This window comes from Watersipora subatra, chromosome 1, assembly GCF_963576615.1.
Source record: "Watersipora subatra chromosome 1, tzWatSuba1.1, whole genome shotgun sequence".
Classification (NCBI taxonomy): domain Eukaryota; kingdom Metazoa; phylum Bryozoa; class Gymnolaemata; order Cheilostomatida; family Watersiporidae; genus Watersipora; species Watersipora subatra.
In genome coordinates this window covers 9823264-9845747 of record NC_088708.1, presented here as the reverse complement: position 1 = coordinate 9845747, position 22484 = coordinate 9823264, and the positions used below count along the sequence as shown (strand labels likewise).

At 35.5% G+C, this 22484-nt stretch overlaps 2 protein-coding genes across 5 annotated transcripts in view; one reads left to right on the top strand and one right to left on the bottom strand.

Annotated features, from left to right (window-relative positions):
* Window positions 1-53: 53 nt before the first annotated feature.
* On the top strand, window positions 54-15562 carry LOC137399625 (serine/threonine-protein phosphatase 2A 55 kDa regulatory subunit B alpha isoform-like). The gene is made up of 10 exons (XM_068085809.1): window positions 54-212; window positions 4765-4827; window positions 6358-6455; window positions 6546-6699; window positions 6845-6957; window positions 7072-7249; window positions 7580-7744; window positions 10150-10274; window positions 13214-13350; window positions 14810-15562. Exons 1-10 carry the CDS (start codon window positions 206-208, stop codon window positions 15087-15089), a joined length of 1320 nt encoding a protein of 439 aa, XP_067941910.1. The 5' UTR covers window positions 54-205; the 3' UTR covers window positions 15090-15562.
* The window catches only part of LOC137399601 (probable ATP-dependent RNA helicase DDX41), a 13722-nt gene continuing 6782 nt past the window's right edge, over window positions 15545-22484 (bottom strand). For 3 of the 4 annotated variants that reach the window (XM_068085790.1, XM_068085797.1, XM_068085783.1), the window contains exons 8-13: window positions 21619-21781; window positions 20605-20808; window positions 19295-19429; window positions 16394-16505; window positions 16136-16207; window positions 15545-15956 (exon numbers count right to left, since the gene is read on the bottom strand). In XM_068085790.1, coding sequence (XP_067941891.1) covers window positions 15616-15956; window positions 16136-16207; window positions 16394-16505; window positions 19295-19429; window positions 20605-20808; window positions 21619-21781 — 1027 coding nt within the window. In that variant the 3' untranslated portion in view covers window positions 15545-15615. The remainder of the gene's footprint in view (window positions 15957-16135; window positions 16208-16393; window positions 16506-19294; window positions 19430-20604; window positions 20809-21618; window positions 21782-22484) is intronic. The other variant, XM_068085802.1, reaches the window with a different exon arrangement.

Below are 22484 nucleotides of genomic sequence, written 5' to 3'. Positions count from 1 at the left end.
TCCTCGAATATTTCACCAATGAGATCCTATATGTTCAATGATACGTCATTGTACTACGGCCATTTTTTGTTTTGTTTAGGAGATTTAAAGAGGACCGTCTTCTAATCAAAGTCATCCTCTTTAATTGCCTTAAAAACCAATATATCAAGTATACCAATGCTATCAGTAATTATCTCATCTCACAGTTTCACGAAGTTGTGACGTTATGAGTGGTAGGTAATGTTACTTCTAAACTTTTTTGATGGCTAATAAAATAGTTAAACCGATTACGTTCCAGGAAGTCTTCCTTCTTTCAACTGCCTGGTCTGTATTGTCCGTTTTAAAATCGCATCATCCCACAATGCTTTTAAAATATGCTGAGTTTTGGTTGTTAGTTTGATTGATTGAACTTAAGAACTTTTAACGAAGGTCGCGTTAGAAGTATCCTCAGTTACTGGATGTCACTTAGTTTTTCATTGTTGCAGTTGTTTGCGGTAGCTCATAAAATTTTTTGCAAGAAGTCATACATTGCGGTACCGCTCAAGTTGATTTTTTATTTGGCAATAAACTCTATTTGTGTTAGTTTATAGAAGAAATGTTGTTACAAAGTACAACTTAACAAACTATTCTGCATAGCTTATTTTGAAATGCTGTAGTAGCCATGAGCTTTAGATATTCATCTATTAAAATTATTGTTCTGCTTCTTTGAAATTCACAATATATCTGTTGTGGCGTAGTGTGAAGTTGATATGCATGAAATAAGAGTATTGATGTAGCCAACAAATAAAGACAACAATTGACAGGACTGACCATTGACAAGAAGTAAGCGCACCTATTCTAGATAGACAAATGGCTATTTTTTGGGTCCAAATTATATGCAGTAGTGTTTTACTGTGTATCTTTGTGTACATTTACTACAAAGGCAAGTATTTGCAACATTGTCTCTGTAAAAGCTTCTCCTTTTACCAAAAGTTGGCTGAGCCTATACCAGCTTCTTTATTGTTTATCATAGTATTAATATCAGCAGTAGTCAGCAAACATGTGTTTCATGATACTCAACAGCAGCTCTTTTTTAAAGGCAAAGCATGGTAACTTAAACCTTTCACCCCCTCCTCCAACTCACATCTTCACCCAAATAGTCGGTCAAAATTTCTCACACAGTGCCTAATTAAATTTGGCACTTACAGCTTTTGGGGCATCATTTTGTTTTACAGCTTCAAACACTTTCAAGTTTACAGCGTTTTAACAGATTGGATGTTCAGAAAAAATAGTCATTAGAATGTTTCAATGGCTGCCAATAAATGGTAACTTGAATGGTCAATTTTTTTGCTGATGTATTTGCAAAGTAGGTTTACCTAAATTCAATTTTATCTACTGTACCTGGGAGATAAAATCCTGGTAAAATCAATAGACAAATCTGAATATCAGTTAAAGTAAAGTTAAGCATAGAAAGAGTTAATCATAGTCTGAAGGTTAATATACAGAGTACCAGTAACGCAATAAAATGTTTCCATGTTTCTGTTAGTATAGGATTTCAAAGCTGTGAACAATAATTTTTTATGATCAAGTAGTTTTAAACAGTTGAATATTCAGTCAAAACTAGGCATAACTATCAGCTTGACATATAAGTTTTTCAGCATATTAAGGGAAATGTAAGCAAATATTTCTCTCGATTTACACAATAATCTTCAAAGCTTGGCATGTGAAGTCTGGAAACATGGAAGTGTTGTAAAGCAGTACATATAGTTTGGTTCTACAGTGTTCTAATAATATTAAATTCTGCTTCACATGGATTTCAATTTTCAAATTATCGTACTTTTCGGACTATTTGCCGCTACTTTTTTTTGATGATTTGAGCCATGCGGCTTATATAAGGGTGTGGCTATTCTGTGGCTTTTTCTTTAATTGCTAGAGCGCATTAACCAGAATCTCCGGTTAGTGCGCCTCTAGCGGTGGGAAAAAAAACGAAACAGTGCCGTTAGACACTTTCGTTTTAAACAGCAAAGTTGCTGCCACGTTAAAAAGCACGTCCTGAGTTCTGCGGCCTATACAAAGGTGCGGCCTATGTATTGTTCTATTATCGTTTTTAGAAAATAAAGCAGATGCGGCTTTTATATGGGTGCGGTTTATAGTCCGAAAAGTACGGTATAGAAAAAACATGTGACTGGTAATAGCTGTAAAAAGCCAGAAGGCATTGCATTTTTAGAATCAAACCACAATTACCGTTAAACCTCTAATTGATCGCCATGGCGTTCTATTTTTCAACCTGTTTCCTATAGTGGCGTTTAATTCGAAGTGGTGTTCAAATAAAGGGTGGCGCTGTACTTTTTGACCAGCTCGTTAAAATTTTAGGATGATAAATTTAACCCTTTTACAGACGAGGCGATGCTAATGTCGCCTACATTTTACACCCCTTCGGATAAATTGACATGAATGTCATCTGCCTCAGCATTTTTCTAAAATGTTTTTCGTATATGTCAAAATATCAGACTGAGTTAAATAACGAACTACTTCGATTATAAAATATTAGCATGGTGCTGCTATCAAGTACTTCGATGTTGTCGCGTTCTAAGTTTTAAAGAAAAAGCTTTGAAAGAGAACGCTTTGGGGTTAAAAATAAACTTAACATTTTCAATTTTTGAAAACATTTGTTTCAAAGTTAGAATACTCCATAACAATGGCTGCTATTGCGACGTACGGTGTTCCTGAAGAGTATTCTCATCGTTCATCAAAACGCTTTAAAGTCTTCAAGTAAGGTTGTAAACCATATTATGGACAAATCTGAAAACAATGGATATGATTAATATCTTAGTGACTTTGCATAAGATTGCAGTAGTGATGATTGTGACAATCGATCTTTTCAGGTACACCATCGCTAAAATCATGGCAATGACTACAGCAACAAATTAAAAAATTAATTTTTATTGGTGTAGTCTAGTCATTGGTAGTACTATTTTGCGGACACTTTTCTACTGATCACTTTCCATTATGGGTTCGTGAAGATCAAGGTGTCAGTGGTGGGCGGTGGGCAAATAGAGGTGAGGTTCAATTATAGGGTGGCAGTGTGTTTTTCAACCTTTCTTCTATGAAAAAGGGTTGAAAAACACAATACCACCCTATAATTGAATCCCACCTCTATTTGTCCACCCATAATAGGGGTGCTCTGTTAGAGGTGGCGTTTAAATAAAAGTGGTGTTCAAATAGAGGTTTCGCGGTAATAGAAAACCACCAGCAAACATTTTGGATCAGTTTTTAAATAATTTAGAGGTATTCATGCAGTGATCGTAATGAAGTAAGGGAAAGTAGTATGACAAAAAGATAATCAGAATTGAATAAAAGTGTCCAGGCTTGCTAAATAATAAAGCTAAAATAAAAACAAAACTATATATGAAAGTTATGTTAATTTTTAAATTACTTGTAGCGTCAGTTAGACTACTAACTCTATATCTCCATAGAGGCCTTTGCCTATGCACTGCTCATCTCCTGTAGCGTCATCTCAGTTTGTCTCTAATGGAAGGGCTATATGACAACCTGAACATCTTTTTATGAATTAGGACTATTTCTTTGGTTTCTTATAATTTGTTTGTATCATTGTTTTATATGCTATAATGCTGTATATACTTATCTGGAATAGTTGGCAGGAAGCTTTTGGGCTGTAGAATAAATGAAATGTAGTTTTGTACGAATCGGTGGTATAATATGTGCTTATCTCAACATGCAAAGTAAATATTAGAATGGATTAATTTGGTATGTTGAGATTGACCATATTTTGTTGTCATGTCGCATTATCTGAATGCTCGGTAGTTCCACCAATTTGCTTTTATATAATTATAATTGTGACCAAGCTTGGATCCTTTGCTGACAATGCGATCGTTTTGACTCAACCAAGAAAATTTCTAATTTCAATGACAAAGAAGACACTTTAAAGACACTTATTCACAATTGTCTAGGATTTTACGGCAGATCTTGTATAGAATTCTGTATGAAAGTGGATGCTCAATGCACCAAGAACACTGACCATTCTTCTTTCTATGAATGCTAATATGAGTGAAATAGCCATCAACTTTAGTTTCTAGATAATTTTATTCACTGCTGTGGAAATTATTTTCATTGATTCTTCATTACAGTGGTTGGGCAGGAAGTGAGCAGTGCTTGCTCGCTGTAGCGCAAAGTGTGAATTGTTCTATTACTTTACCTAGTTTTCATTACACATACAGTTTTACAACACGTACTAGATCCTTTTGAGAACGAGACCTGATATTAAATATTTATACAAAAAAACTTAGTATGAGCCTTTTATCAACAGCAATGGGAATCAAAAGTCAGGCCCACATAGCGATTAAAGATGTTATAGTTGGAATTAGTGTAGTGTTGTTGACAGACAGTACAAGATGCTTTAGGCATTTGTTACCTTGCATTTGCTGGACCAAACAGACAGTTTTGTATTTATACCTTCCCAACTTTCGGCTGTGGTTTTAGTCTGATAGAAAAAATATATGTCTATTTGCTCGTTAAGTTTCTGATTACATCAATCTGGTTATTGTTCAGGTGCCAACTTCATATTCAAACATTGTTGCAACTTTTGATACTGATTTAATACTGTATAATCGTCAATTGCAGTATTTCACCTCTGAAACATTTCATTCTAAAAACCCAAGCCAGTATGTAAAGCCATAGATATAGCATGTAATTATGGTTCCATATTTCAATGACTGTCAAATTTATTGTCCATTCTAATTAATAACATTTCTGATTCCATTAATCTAGTCTATGTGGCTTTTATAGGAAGTGAGATTCAATGGTGCTTTTCACAAGTCAAGGGTACTATCGAAGAGGAAATAACTGATGGTAAGTATATTAAGGTATGGCCTTGCTTTTGGTAAGGCCAAACCTAATATGAACTATAACACTTAAGTATTGATTTCTCACTCAGTGCGTTTTTTACATTTTTAAATGTCGAGGGGGACCTCAAACACATGGTTAAGTATTTAAAGCACATAAATTACATAATTTTTTTATTGTATATTTCAATACATCAGAGTCTTGGCTTTCGAATGAGCTATTGTTTGCCATGGTGAGACAGACATTGGTTGGTGTTTATAGGATTTCCCCAGAGCTCTACCGCGAAAAAGTTTACTGGCATAGTCTCGAAAATTGTGATGTCACAATTCTCATATTTGTTGTTGTGTGCGCTTACCGCTTATTTATCAACTACGAAAGTGACGATAATGACGCTAGTGGCAGGCGAAGGAAGGACAACTCCATAGAACGTATGAAGATGACAAAGGAATCCGTGTCATTAATTCTCCATGTACATATTATTTCTATGATAAGTACCTCAGACTCCCAAGAACCATACTATATTTTCCCGATGATATTATGCACTAGCTCTTTATTTTTAATGCGATGTTAAGGGTGACGACTGAGACTAATTAATTTCAAGCATTGCGTGATCTCGCGAAAGTGCAATTGACATTTAGTCCTAGGGCCAGCAACCGCAGGTCATAATTTAATCGATGTGATTTCATTACCTTTATCAACGACAGTACATTTATTGAAGCATAATTAATTAACCCAGAACATGTGTTTGTATTGGTCGGGCGTTAGCACGATCGCGGCCATTGTTGGTTATCTAGAATCTTAGTTTATTATTAGCGCTCTCCGGGTTTAACAGCACCGAATGTCACAGAAAAACGCAGCCTCAATGGCAGCGAAAGGGATTGATGACCTAAGGCTAAATGAGAATTATTACGCCACATTTTGAGTACCTGAACCAAGTGTGTTTTTTTTGCAGGACGTACTTTTGACACCCCGTTTTTCACAGTTCTATTATTCTTTGTGTATTGTATATAGGCTCATTCGAAAGCCAAGACTCTGATGTATTGAAATATATAATGAAAAAATTATGTAATTTATGTGCTTTAACAATTCAAATAGGTCAACATAATTCAGTGAGTCGGATGCTAAGTTGGTTCATATGTTACGCTTGATTGGTAGCCTAGTAAAGCACTGATATTTTATGTTTTGCATGGTAATACATTGTATATGAGAGATAGTCTGGAAAGGATTTCAGTGGAGGCAAGAAGGGTAATGTCATTGATTAACAAACGGGTGCACAAATAACATTGATTGCATAACATGTACACACTCGTAATAGGTTTTAGACTAAAAGACATACAAAATTTATTTGATTATATATTCACATATCAATGATTTCCTTTTAGAACATTCTTCATGCAACAGTAAATTTTAATTGGCTGTGACTCTCCTACTGCATATGTTAGTTATCAAATATTTTTATCATATCGGTTTACTCATGTTCTGTCCATAGTCTAGTCATAGAAAGCATGCACAAAGTTGTGCTATTCCTATTCACAGCTGATATCATATCATGCGTGGAGTTCAACAGCACTGGAGAACTTTTGGCAACCGGCGACAAAGGAGGTCGAATTGTGATCTTTCAGCAAGAACAAGGCGTAAGTTTGAGTTTTTGTTCTATTATAATTTACCGGTTGCATTTAGAGCGTTGTATGATGCCAAAATCTATTCTGTTTTGGTGTTGACAGAATCCTCCATTTGGCGAGTACAATGTGTACAGCACCTTTCAAAGTCATGAGCCAGAATTTGATTATCTCAAAAGTTTGGAGATAGAAGAAAAGATAAACAAAATACGCTGGCTGGAAAGAGCCAATCCTGCTCACTTTCTTCTTTCAACGAATGGTAATCTCATAATCTCAAGTTCAACATCTACCGTTTGAGAATAAATATGCAGATTATTTAGAATGAATTATCTAACACAATGTAATAAGGTAGTGACATAGTAGTTGTTAGAGATTGAGTCTAATTGAGTCTCACTCTTCTGCAGACAAAACCATAAAGCTATGGAAGGTCACAGAGAGGGACAGAAAACCAGAGGGGTTTAATTTAAAAATGAGTGATGGCTCCCTTCGCGATCCATCAAGTATTGACTCCTTGGTGGTAAGTGCCATTTGACTGTGCTTTGTTTACTGATGATTTTTGTTGCATTCTGGTTGACCTGCTCGATTTTGTTGTGAGGGTAATAGTGTTGCTTTCATCGAGTTGTTGTTAAAGGTGCCTGTCTTCAAGCCGATGGAGCTAATGGTGGAGGCCAGTCCCCGGAGAATTTTTGCTAATGCTCACACATACCACATAAACTCCATTTCCGTCAATAGTGACCAGCAAACATTCATGTCAGCTGATGATCTTAGAATCAATTTGTGGCATTTGGAGATCACAGACCAGAGCTTCAGTATCCTTGCAGTCATTTTTACTATGATTGGTTACGTTTAATCCTAATCTAATAGTGCTAATATAATACTTATTTGTGTAGCAGTTTTTTTTTCTTAATATATACTCATTTAAGGCACTTTTCAAAGGAAATGTAAGTTGCGTGAAAGCTTTTTATGTCATTTGGTAGTCCGAGGAAATTTTTGCTATACTTTGTTAGAAGCTCCACTGTCTTTTATTAGTTTACTGGAACTATTGGTTTTGAGGTTTTCTTAGTGCCCTGTAGGGGATAAGCCAACATGTCAGTCTTGCAGTGTCTGCATTGTCCAACCTTGACTGATACCGCTTTAAGACATTGTTGATATAAAACCAGCCAACATGGAGGAGTTAACAGAGGTTATCACAGCTGCAGAGTTTCACCCAAGAGACTGCAACTCCTTTGTTTACAGCAGCAGTAAGGGCTCAATACGTCTGTGTGATATGAGACAGCGTGCTCTCTGTGACCAGCATGCCAAATGTGAGTTGTTTACGAGCTTTTTCCGATTCCAAAAAGCTGACTTGATATTATTGTTCACATAATTACACCTAATGTGTTATATATAAAACTTCAGCTCTCCCATGTGTTGTGTAGTGAGTTGGCTTATTTTTGCGTACCCTTGAAGGTTGACTTGCAACAAAATTTACATTACAGTTAGTTGGTATTAAAAGGTTCACCATATCTTACTCTACTGTGTTGTAGGTGCAAAATATGTGAAAATGTGATTACAAGCTCTTAAAATCTAAAAAAAACGAACAGTTAATCGAAGCTATCACGAAAATGTCGTAGGTTGGAATCCCTTTATTTCGATGACGTACTCAACGTGGTTATTGTTTTGACACGTGATGTTATCACGTGAAGTAAAAGGCTCAATATAAAAACGTGTCGTAGCACTAGTTTATGACAAACACTTCTGGTTCTTTACAGTTTTGTGTCAGCTTGGTCTAATCATCTATTAGTAATATGATCATGTGACCCATACTTCCTGCCAAATGACGCAAACAATTTCTGCAGCATTTCTGGCTCACATGTGACCAGCAAGCTCCTCATGTTTATGAGACGATGATATGCACTCCTTCGAGTCAAGGTTAAAAAATTAAACTAGCTTTCAAGCTAGGTTCTGAGATATCATTGCTTAAAGTGACAGCATTACATTGGTGATGAAATAGATGCATAAGGACAATAGACGTGGTTTTATTGAATGCGTGAAGTATACAATGCCGTCAGAAATTATGAGACCACCTCACATTTTAAGAGACAATTGGTGGTAGCAATGATTTACTGACTTAGTTTTACAAAAAACTATCATAAACCATATACCATTAGATGCGGAATTTTCTACTGATTAATATGAAGCAAATTTCCATCACATAACAATCCATACTTATTTTTTATCTCAATCGAAAGGCATATGCAACTGATATGAATAAAAAAACGAAAATTTGCTTATCTATTTCTATTGAATTTTCAGCTCGTTCAGCTTTTGATATTCCTGAAATATAATTTGAACAACTCTTGTAAATAGATGGTGGCCCTGAAAAGGGCCGTTGGGGTTGTCAATTTGCTTGGGTTACCATTAATATTTGGTGACACTTGATGACTTGATGACACTAATTCTATCACCAATGGTGTAAAAGAACAATGAAAGACTCCTGATTTACTTTACTAGAACAAGGAGAAATTTCTGCATCTAATGATGTGCAATATGTGGCAAATGAATGAATTAATATGGTGCCAGCAGAGGTGCAAAGTTGAACAAAGGCGAGAATTATTGGGTGGTCTCATAATTTCTGACAGCACTGTAATTGTGAAAATATTTTGACGAATGAGGTTGCATGAAAGTGTAAACAAAAGCACATCGTGTTCGACTACGTCCCATTTGAGCTGTTTTTGAGAGGGATTCCAACCTACAGCGTTTTCGTGATGGCTGCGATTAACTGGTCGTTTTTGAGCTTTTAAGAGCTTGTCATCACATTTTCACATATTTGGTACCTACAACACAGCAGAGTAAGGCATGGTAAACCTTTTGATACCAAATAACTAATGTGAGTTTTGTTGCAAGTCAACTTTCAAAATTTTATGGATGCCAGAACGACAGATGCTCTGTGATTTATTGACTTACGCTTTGTTCATAAACATGTAAGCCATTTTTCAAAAGCTTCATTTGTAGCGGTTCAGTAGAATATCTATCTTTCACCAGTGGTTGCTGACCAATTTAAAATCGTCATATATGGTGTGTTGATTTTGAGGCAGTTTGTGCTCTATCAAATGAATGCATTTGTGTGCATATGCATTATCATGCATTGCCAATGCTCTCGCGATGCATTGCCGATGCATCATTTCGAATTGAACATGTGTTGGTCTACTTTAGCAAAGATGAAACCCGATGCATTTGTCATTGGCTAAAATTGATAATTATTATGGTATTAATTTAAAATGTTTAAATCATTCTTTCACCTATAGTTTGATTTATGATATGACTTGAAGTATTTTTGTACTTGTTTTATCGTTAGTGGGGGCAAAATATAGCAATACACATAGGTGTGCAAACGCTATTGCTATTACAAGTCATTGATTGAACGTGACAGGCCGATTCTCATTAGTCATTAGGTTTTTTAACATGACACGTTTGGTAGCATCAGTGTGTATGTAACCTCAGCAAATATCTACACTACGCGTTAACGATGCATGTGTGTGTAGCCAGTCGTTGTATGCGTAGCCAGACTGGGGCACTGCTAAATTTTCAAAGAACCCTTGGGAGTTTTTGATCTATGCATAAACTGTTAGCTTCCTCATACAATATTACATTTCTCCCCGCATGCCTACTTACCCGTATTCTGTAATATTTGCTAAAAAGTATGCTTTTATTTTTTTAATGTTTATAGTATTTGAGGAACCAGATGATCCAAGTAGTCGGAATTTCTTCAGTGAAATTATTTCAAGTGTGTCTGATGTCAAATTTAGTAACAATGGTCGCTATCTAGTTACTCGTGACTATCTCAATGTCAAGGTAAGTATCTTCCATTACCTAGTGTCTTACCTATAACAACCACTTCATAGACAAACATAAATCTGCTGTATTCCTGGAGTAAAAATTTGATATCCACAATCAATGCTTGTGGTCAGTTATCTTCTTAATTATCTAGCATGAAAAGAATGTTTCTTCTCGATCTTAATGTCCAATTAAAATTTAGCAATGAAAAATCCGCATTGGATTTGGAACCTCAAAATCTACAGACAAGCGTGTCTAACCATTACACTGAGCCGTCCTTATCAATCTTAATTATTTTTTCTATCTTTATTGCGATTGCTGGTTCCAAGCTACATGTAAGTATGTACTTTTATTATTAATTAATATTACTTTTTGCGTATTTTTTTAAAAGTTTTTTAAAAGCCTCATAACCATTATCTACTTTTTTAATTTGTCATTTTCAAATGGGCTGTTACACTTTTTCAATTCCTGTTCTTCCAAAGGGCAATCGCTAAAACTGTACACATTATAAACTTATATCACATTGTTACGTTTGTACGTTTATACCAGCATTGAGAGATACCAGTAGCGTTGTATTCAAAATTTTGATGGATAGCTTCTGCTGCAACAGTAGCTTTTTGTACACACACTTCTATGCACTCATTGTTATTATTAATTCAACAAATTCATGATTTCTATCTGGTTTTCACAGTTCATACTTATTGTATCAGTATAAAAACATTTTTCATCGTGGTAGAACAGACTATCTAGCCCAGGGGGTCAGCAACCCGAGGCTGCGGAGCCGCATGTGGCTCTTTCATTTTCTCGATGCGGTTCTCTCTTACTTTGGATTTTTTTTTTTTCACCATATGCCAAGTAATTCATAAAAATATAGAAGTCTTATCACTAGATTTTGTAATATAATTTAAAAGATTGTAACTATGGTGATAAATCAAACATTTTTGTTTGTTATGCATCATTAGTTATGCGTTAATAAAACTGCCAAAATTACACCAGTCGGCACAGCACTTCCTGATTTTTTTTACCCCAGGTAAGCTAACTATGGCGAATACGTAGAAAAGAAAAGTGACAGAGGAAAATAGAACATTTAATCCTACATGGGCTGATTCATTTGCTTTCACTGCTGATGAAACTGGTTCACCAGTTTGCTTAATATGAAATGAAAACTTTGCTAACAAGAAAAAGTCAAATGTTGCAAGACACTTACAGAATAAACACACAGCCTTTGCTCAAAAATATCCATCCAGAGGGAAATGAGAGAAAAAAGGCTGTTTCGTAACTGATGCGTAAGGCTAATTTTTAAAAGGACTGAATTAAACATGGCATTGCAATTTTTCTTAAAAATAATCTTGAAAACAACGTCATATTTTCGCGTTACGTTCAACTTATTATTAACTATTTTATTTTTCTTTGCAAAAGTGTAATGTTGTTTTCTCAGCAGTTAAATCATTATACATGGCACACCTTTTCATTTTATGGTGTAAACACAGTTTAAAAGCATTAAAAGCTAAACCAGAACTTTACATGTAGTATTTATTTATTTTTTAACTTAAGGTATCAAAGGGGGTTTGTGGTTTGGGTTTGTGGCGTTCTTTTCTGTGGAAAACAGGCCCAAATGGCTCTTTGAGTGAAAAAGGTTGCAGACCCCTGATCTAGCCATTACCTGCAAATTATTTCACATTAAACAAGTTGACCGGTGTTTTTTTCCTCGATGTTTATTTGAACTGCACATAATACTTGTTTCATTATATGAAGTATTATAGTTAAAATGGCAAATGTTGTATATATTAAATAAAAATAATTTTTTGTGCAAAAACTTTATTACCCAGGCAGCACCGGGCATTCATCTAGTCTATATATATATATAGACTAGGTGAATGGTCGGTGTTGCCTGGGTAATAAAGTTTTTGCACAAAAAATTATTTTTATTTATATATATATTTATACGTGTATATAGACGAGGTGAATATATATATATACGTATATATTTATACGTGTATATATATACACGTATGCTTGCCATGGCAACGCGGATGTTTGGTAAAATTTGATTTTTTGCAAACCTTTAGAAAAGTCGTTAACGAAAGTATGTTGTCGATGATGGTAATAATGACGCCTGAGAACTACTAAAAGTTGATGTTTATCTCTGTGGCTTGGAATAAAGTGATATTCCAAAGTGATAATGGCCGTCCCGGTAGCCGTTGGGCAAAAAACTGTTCGAGTTAATGATGTTGAGGTCGAGTTATCTAAAGCAATTTATCATTGCGTGGGAACAAATCAAACAAATCTGTGTTAACCATGTGTTTGAGCTATCCGAGGGCGAGTTAGCCGTGTTTGACTGTATATATGGCACAAAGTTCAATATCACTGGCATCGCATTATGAACAATAGTATTTGTTCTGGTTCTTTACTTGTGTGAGCTCATTAATCAATCATAGTCATGTACATCTGTAACTGCAGTGTGGCTAGCTGTCGCTATAGAAAGGGTTGTTGTCATAGAGCTTTTATTAAACTGACACATGTGGTTCAGGGCATTCATCTAGTGTAATCTATAATTACAATATTTGGTTGTCGTGTTGCTCTACCTTACAACAATGATCTAGATTGGATAACTCATTCATCAGTTCCAAGGGAAGAAATGTACTACAAGAACATCTTATGAACGAATCATATAAATAACCTTCACTTATATAGCTTTTGATAATCAACAGCTATTTCAGCAGTGTTCTTTTAATCTAAGAAACCCCATAACCCAATAGTATCCTTATTTTTTCAAACTATTGCTGAATTTATGTTGGTTTGCCTCCTGTTTTCATGTCACTCACAATAGAGCTGTGTCTATTGAAAAATTTGAGACGCACTGAGGGCGCGAAAGGTAAGTGCCGTGCAGCATGGATCATTGTGTATATTGCGGTTATGCTGTGTTAGGTATCATTGGTTGTCCTTTATTGTTTTAGGTTTGGGATTTGCAAATGGAGTCGAGGCCAGTAGAAACATACCAAGTTCATGAATATCTTAGAAGCAAGCTTTGTTCACTTTACGAGAATGACTGCATATTTGACAAGTTTGAGTGCGCATGGAGTGGAAATGATAGGTTAGTGTTTTATGTCGGACTTTTTAGATGAATCGGCCTATCTCTTTCAACTATGACCATTAAAATAGTCATTGGTTAACCATCTACACCACTACATGACCGCTACATCATTTACTCCACTACCATCTGCACCACTGATTTGAAATTGTTAAAATTTCATCTGATGTAATAATTAATTGAAAGTCACCAATTATGACATTACATAATTATAATAATTATTTGAAGCTGTTAGAAGAGTAAAAATTATTTACAAGTCGTTTTGTTTGCAAACGTTTGCAACAATTTTTTTAATTGTGTTATAAAACTGTATTTTTGTACTAAATTGTAAAAACTACTACTGCTAAAAGTACTTTACATATGTTAAGGGTCAAGAGATCTCTCATCTTTGTCATTCACTCCATTATAATAATGAAGTGACTAAATAATTAACTCCTACCATATTGTTTATTGTTATTACCAAGATGGTGCATAGTACTAACATCTGGTATATGCTGCGCTGACTCATCGATAGAAATGTTGCTAGTTTTTGCTCTTGGGTTGCTTTCGTGCATATATAAATTAACTAGCGGAATGCCTAGCGTTGTACAGGTATTAAAATCGGCTTATAATCAGTGATAGCAATGTCACATTTATAAACTCTGCTTGAAAACAATTCCGCTCGCCATTAGCTTGGCACATTGCCAATGGCTAATTTAAGGAAGCCAGTTATCTATAGCTGTTACTAATGCATTGAATGAGGTTGTGCCATAATGGACAGCTAACGGGAAGCGGTAGCCTATTTTCGCCCACATAGCGACATATATCACTCAATATACCCAACAATCTCACGAAGCGCAATGGATTAGCGCATTGTCTGGGAATGGGAGGTTCCTAGATCAAATCTTCTACGATACGGTTTCTTCATTCCAAAAGTTTAATAGCTAATATAACTGGACATACCGAAGGACAGACACAAACGTTGAGAATATATATATTAAATATAGATTCCTAAATAAGCTTTATCTACGTAGCTCGCTGAGTGTGCAATTGGGGACATTTTATAAAGTGTTCTTAGAAATGAAAAAAATTTCTTGTATAGTTGGAAAAATCGTTGTCTTCAAAAGTTAAAATAAAGCAGCCAGGACCAATTTCTACCATTTTGTACGAATTATGTCAGAGTTCATTTTCAGAAATTTTTGGTGAATATTGAGTTTTTCCTTATTCTTGATTCTTATGCATGTTTGCTTCCATATTTCATATACAAAATGAATACATGGGCGAATCCAACTTGTGAGTTTCATAAATTGTACTTAATTATATAATTGCAATCGTGTGCATTTCAAACTGAGTTAAGCCTAGCAAACAACCAAAGATCAATGTGACTTTGTTATCTGGAGATCCCGACCATAGCATTAGTTTAAAACTTATCAAAACCACTTTGGTTTTAACCTTACAGTTGAACAATGTATCTTTCTTGTAGGCATGTCATCACAGGATCTTACAACAATTTCTTCCGAATATTCGACCGAGATACGAAGAAAGAAGTTACGCTAGAAGCTTCTCGAGAAAACGTAAAACCAAAAACTGTACTAAAATCCAAAAAGGTGTCTCAAGCTGGCCGCAAGAAGAAAGATGAAATAAGTGTAGACAGTTTAGACTTTCAACGCAAGATCCTACACACTGCCTGGCACCCACATCAGAATGTATTAGCAATTGCAGCCACAAATAACTTATATCTATTTCAAAGCAAGGATACATAATTCTCTGATTATGAACTGTTAGTTATTTTCTTCAATACCATCTGGTTCGAGGCTGAAAGCGTGTCCATGGCGTAACATTTTACAATGTTATGTATATACAATTGTACAGTGCTGCGGTTGAAGATAGTCCTAGGCAATAAGTATTCCATAGCTATTTACTAAATAGATAGCATCTCGCTTGTAGTTATTAATTCTTCACGGACTGCTATCAAGTCAAAATAATTTAATGTTATCGAATGGCTAACAGTCATTCCTTCTCTGATGATCATGTAAGATTTATGTTACTTCTCTGTAGCGAATGTGTCAAGCTAATTGTTCGATAGATGGTTAAATATGCAATGTATGAAACTGACCCTTTGGCTACTTTGTGCAAATCTTTGTACACCAAATTGGCAGTTCTTTTGTCGTGCATGCAGCAAGTCTAATCATGGAATTTTTATGTAGATATTGTCAAGTAAAGCGCAATAAAAATAAATGTTATATTTTATGTACAAAGCGTGGCATATATACAGAGTCCGCTGCTAAACTACCAATCAGCACCTCCTGAGGCCAAATAGTCGCGTCGGCCAATCTGTCGAGCTTCCTTGCTTGTCGTGGCCTCAAGTTTCGGGCAGTCAGCAATTCTGTGCCCTAGACCACCGCAGTACGAGCAACCAGCTTCCACTGTAACATATAAAAGCAAGCGTGAAACAAGTAAACCTACTGTGGAAGCTGATTCATGGTAAGATAAGAAGATGCAAAGAACAAAGTACTGACCACCGTGATCTTCAAATTGTGTAAGATCAGATTCCAGCACTCGTAGAAAGTCGGGAACAAACTGCTTGGCTTCCATTAACAGGTGCTTCAGATCCAATAATATAGTTTCATCTATAACAAATAAAGGCGGATCATAGCAATATCTATTTGCAGCTTGTAACGTTTTCATGTATCTTGCTGATACGTTGAGTTTTATAATATCAAATAAATGTAAAACAGAACCTATTGCAAAGGTACACTGACCTACATGTCGTCAGCAATAAGTTTCAAGGAGTAGAAGATGTACATACCGCAAGACTGGTTGACAAATGTAGTAGAAACTCCTTTGGCACCACTTCTCCCAGTTCGTCCAATTCTATGCACTGTCGAAAAAACAGGTGGTACATACTTGTACAAGTTAATTTTAATAATTGCGCCACAAAAGCAAAATAAATTGTAAATGGGCAATGATATACAGGATTTAATTTGCTACGAGTACTGACATAACATTGACAATAACAGTTCTACTTGAAGTATATATGCAACAATATCAATATTTATGGCGATACCATAATTCTCAATATCCTCTGGCATGTCGAAATTGATGACGTGCTGTATCCCTGGAAAGTCAAGGCCTTTTGATGCAACGTCAGTTGCGACTAGCACATCCTTCTTGCCTGACTAATAAAATCATAAGTTTGAGAATAAACAGCTACCGTAATAACACCGTCTGACCTGTCGGAGAGACATTTTCAGAGACAGCCATATTAACTAGTATTTTCAATGTCTAGACATAACTTTATTTTACCATATGACCATATTTGCTATATATATTTGACCATATATATAATGCTCTGCAGTCCTAACAACTTGCTTTTATATAATTGGGACCAAGCTTGGATATTTTGCTGACAACGCGATCGTTTTGACTCAATCAAGAAAATGTTTGATGTCTAAAAGTCAATGACAAAGAAGACACATTGTAGACGCTTTTTCACAATTGTCTAGGATTTGTATTGTATAGATTTCTGTATGAAAGTGGATGCTCAATCCACCGAGAACACTGACCATTCCTCTTTCTATGAATGCTAATATGAGTAAAATAGCCATCAACTTTAGTTTCTGGAGAATTTTATTCACTGCTGTGGAAATTATTTTTATTGATTCTTCGTTACAGTGGATGGGCAGTGCTTGCTCGCTGTAGTGAAAAGTGTGAACTGTTCTATTACTTTACCTAATTCTCCTTACACATACAGTTTTACGACACTTACTAGATCCTTTTGAGAACGAGACCTGATATTAAATATTTATACAAAATAGCTGAGTATAAGCATTTGATCAACAAAAACAGTCACAGGTAAAAAATCATGAGGTAAAGGTATTTCATTTTCATATCCATGGATACCACTTTTAAATTGGCAAGATGCATCAAGTATGTAACAAGAATTGGGTATTTTCTATGGTTCTAATAGCACTTGTAAACATAGACCTAAATTATAAAAGCATTGTATGAGAACAGGCTGTCAGTGTACACATATTAGTACTCTTCATCCATCGCTATTTTAAACAAATGCGTCATTTGTGATATATGAAACTTAATAACAGGAATGTAAAGTTTAATAGCGGAAAATGTGGCGCTGCATATAAGACTTCCTGACTCAATCAGTCTAAAAGACCCTGAAAATAATAAACTAGCTGCGAAATGCAATCATGAAAAAGGAATGGTGACATTAGGAAATCAAATCAGACCCATACTACACAATTCTCAATTATCTTTACAAGGTAAACATTTATGATTAAACTGTTTGTCTCATATCATACTAATGAGCAGTATTCATAAAGTGCGGCCTCTCTATCTTATTGATAGCCTCTTTATCACCTCACTCAGAGGACAAGAGTATGATATAGTGCATTACTATTACCCCATTCTTAGGAATATGGCGGTGCAAGCAGTCTCGTGAACTAATAGTGACAGAAAAGATAGTATGTTGTCAGAGGTTCCACAGAATAATTAACAGTAAATCTGGAGTCAGCTTCAAAATTTTTGGACAAAACATAAAGCTCGTCAAACACAAAAAATAGCAATATCATTCAGCGGTGATATCAACATAAGAAATACATAAAAAGAATGACAATACGCTAGCCGAAAGCTCTGCACGAACAACTTTCACATGTAGTGCCCTATATATAAAGCCGATGTGGAGGTACACATGTAGGTGACCTATAGAACCATAAGACAGATGTAGGTACACATGTATGTGACCTATAGAAGCATAAGACTGATGTAGGTACACATGTATGTGACCTATAGAAGCATAAGACTGATGTAGGTACACATGTGACCTATAGAACCATAAGACCGATGTAGGTACACATGTAGGTGACCTATAGAACCATAAGACTTATGTAGGTACACATGTAGGTGACCTATAGAAACATAAGACTGATGTAGGTACACATGTGACCTATAGAAACCTAAGCATGCAAACGGTGCTTTCACACTGTATCATATGTCTCCTCACAACAAATCGCAAGTAAGGTGCAAGCAGGATGCTGAGAGAAGTTATATAAAAAGTTCAGAGTAAGCTAGTTGTACCCTCAGTGTTTTATGATGGTTGTTTGTGATTACAAAATTACTGATTGTTTTCAAGCAAAAATTCGTATTCCATTAGGTCAAGGAAGTAGAGAGACATTAGCGCTATCTATGTGAGCAAATAAATAAACATGAAAATCGTTTACAGCAATGAAGTCATTTACATCAATATAATTGAGCCGTTATGACAACAAGCTACTGGACACGCATATGATTTTTAAAATTATGGGAATTATCATTAAAGCAATAAGCATAAGAATAGAATAATAAGAATAATAATAAATAAATAAAATAAATAAAGATAAAAAGAATAGCTAACCATAATACAGTAATATAATACAGTAATATAATACAGTAATATAATACAGTAATATAATACATTAATATAATACAGTAATATAATACAGTAATATTATGAACGCACACTTTACCCTAAAATTCATTCAGGCATCAAAGACTGCTTATCCATAAAACATCAATGGGCTTCATTTTGATAAGACTGTTAACTTTTCAGTTGAACAAGAGAGTATGACGTGGAATGATAAGGCTTTGATGACTGCAAGTTTAACGACTGCTGCGTATGTACTAACCTAGTTGATGTTTTTATAACTGTAAACTGTAGGCTAATAATACAGACATATACTAATAGACATTCCAGCAGCTAAATAACACTTCACAATGTTATTAAGCTTCTTCAGATAGCAACACCTTTTAACTTAGTAAGTCTTAACAGGTGGACTTTCAGGTTGGAACCACTTAGTCACCATATCATACGGCATGCAAAACAAATAACCTATTTTGTTGTAATTAATTTCTTGACTAAGGTTTCACCATACGACACGGAGCAGAAAGCCAAAGTATGATACGGAAAATTTACCTTGAATTGATCGACGGCCCAACTTCTATCTTCCTGATCTTTGTCACCATGGGTGGCCACAGCCTCTACTCCTTTCAATAGAAGATACTCATGGATGGCATCCACATCACGCTTTTTCTCAGCAAAGATCAGAACCTGTAGCAGCATATGGGAGCATATTTATTTAGTGCAATCAAAACAACGAGACCATGTCATAAAGCTCAAAGGATATTGTACACATATACATGTACATATATATGTATACGATATCCTTTGATACCCCACAATATATACAAGATTGTTAGTTATCAAATATTTTTATCATATCGGTTCTTGTTTTGTCCATAGTCTAGACATAGAGGCAGTTGGGACTATGGGCAGTCACACGAGTTAAGCAAGTGTTGGGAAACATGGCAATGGTATCCTACAAAAATAGGATATCTTGCATATATATATATACATATATATATATATGTGAATGTATATATATATATATATACATATATATGTGAATGTATATATATATATATACATATATATATATACATCTCAAAGTTCGTCATCTGTCGTTCGTCTGTCCAGTTATAGCAATAAAGTTTTAGCAATGAAAAAACCCCTTCGTACTGCATTAGAACTCACGACATTCAAATCGCAGGCCTACTAACGAGCACGCATAATCACAAAGATAAGCCGTTCTTATAACGTCCATCACCCTTACCATATACTGTATACCATTTTCGCAAATGCACAGGCTCAATTATTAATTAACACAGTGCGCCCCCAGGTTACGATTCCCTGTTATAAGGATTTTTTCGCATGCTGTTCCATCCTCGCCATAGTAAGACAAATAATTGTTTGTCATACGATATCAACTAATATTTCTCTAGAAATTAACATTTGGCAGTCGGTGTACTGATTACGACAAAAATTCCAATATGCTGTTCACTGAAATCCCTTCCACAATGCCTTAAAGAGATATACGATGCTAGCTCTCTATCTCAGTTCAGGGTTATTCATTGTAAATTATAGTAGAAGCGAATTCGGAAACAGATGAGTGATAAAATTTTAGCCTATGGCAAAGTTGAAGTTTTATTTAGTAAAGTACATACTACAACTTAGCATCAAGTAGGTGTTTAGTAAGCTAAGTTCATTTAAGTTAAATTCAACGTTTATGTTTTATGTCTGTTTTGAAGGTAAGAACTCCCCATGGCATGTACTGCACGTAGTACATTGTAATGTTACACTTTCCTGCAGAGCATAACCTATATAACATATATATATATATATATAAGAATGTATATATATATATATACAAAAAAATTTATACTTACAGGTGGGGCCGTTCTCTGCAGACAGTCTAATATATGCACAATCCTAGCTTCAGGTTTTACAAATTCCACAATCTGCTTGACATTAGTACTGGCAGCGCCCGCCCTTCCGACATTGACTGTAATTGGTTTCACTAAAGCACTGAGTGCAAAGTTTTGAATCTTTTTGGGCATAGTGGCTGAGAATAGAAGTGTTTGTCTTTGTCCCTAAAACATACTAGAGGGTGATCCAATGGAAGGTGTAAGTAAAAACAGTGCAGTACATGACTGGATGCACTGAGAATATGTACTCTTATGAAATTATTGACACAACCAAAATGTCAAGCAACATACAGTCAAAGCTGGCAGTTTGCACCGAAGAAAATGATAACAGACTTGGGTATGCATTTATCATGAATGATCCATTGGACTGTACGCATCAATCTAATTTTGTATCATACAGATCATTGTCATATTTGCCCTGTGATGCTAAAAAAGTGATTCCAAGACCCGGTTTGATTACCGGACAAAACCTTTCAGATCTGAAAGGTTCGGGTGATCTTCAGGTGAAAATCTTGATGACCAGTGAAGATCTTCAGTTGATCAGTCAAATTTAAATTCCAGGTCACCACAACTGACTAGAGCAATTGCTGCAATCTGCATGTAGAGTGATCAACACGTTATACTATTCAACCATTAGTAACATCCTCAATGGAAATGTGCTAAACTTTTCATCAATTAGAGAAAAAAACAGTGGGTTGATGTTGTTGGGCTTTTCTCATAAAATCCAACTTATCTTAAGATCGGAGAAAAGTAAATAATCATAAAAGCGATCAGTAGGGTCTATAGGTTAGCAAAAGATAAGAAACCAGTGACATTAGGCTATTAACTAGATTGAGTGCCACGCGTGGCAACAGTTGTATGATAACAACTAGCTCGTGACAAAGAGCAGCGGCTATACATGTATATAATTGTTATGACTCATACTCGATCTTGTCTCTGTATATGACCATATTATAAACAGTTAAAAAAGGATACCTTGAAAAATGAAAATATGGTTCGCACGTCTTCCTCAAACCCCATATCGATCATACGGTCTGCCTCATCAAATACCACGTAGCGGCACATATCCATGTTCATCATCTTTTTGTTTAGAATGTCAAGAATTCTACCGGGAGTGCAGACTACTATGTGTACACCCCTACAACAAGTGTAAGTGTTTGTCACACAACCATCAAACGAGGTACACTTACGGTTTCCTAACTTTTCATACAAAGAGAATCTTTTACATTAATTCATCCATGTATTAGACCAGTATATACAATTGTAAGCTACCATATCATCCCTGTCAACATGATGTACTCGGTGTAAGTTCTTAAATTCAACCTTCAGTGTAAGTTTGTACTTGCTTACATATGCGAGCCTCTATTTCTCTCAACTTCTCACTTTTTTGCAGTTAATGACAAATTAGTATTGTAAAGATTAGCTTGCAAATCAACGAAACATAACAAACCAATACAAGAACTGCTGCAGACCTGACCTTTTTCACATACATGTCACCTGATTTCGGACATGCCCCCTTATCACAGACATTTCACCTAAACACAAACATGTCACCTGACCGCAACCATGTCCCCTTATCACGGACATGTCCCTTTATCACAGACATGTTCCTTTACAGAAACATGTTCCCTTATCACAGACATGCTACCTTATCACAGACATGATCCCTTATCACAGACATGTCCCCTTATCACAGACATGCCACCTTATCATACATATGTCTCCTTATCACATACATGTTCCCTTATCACAGACATGTCCCCTTAACACAAACATGTTCCCTTATCACAGACATGCCACCTTATCACAGACATGCCACCTTATTACAGACATGTCCCCTT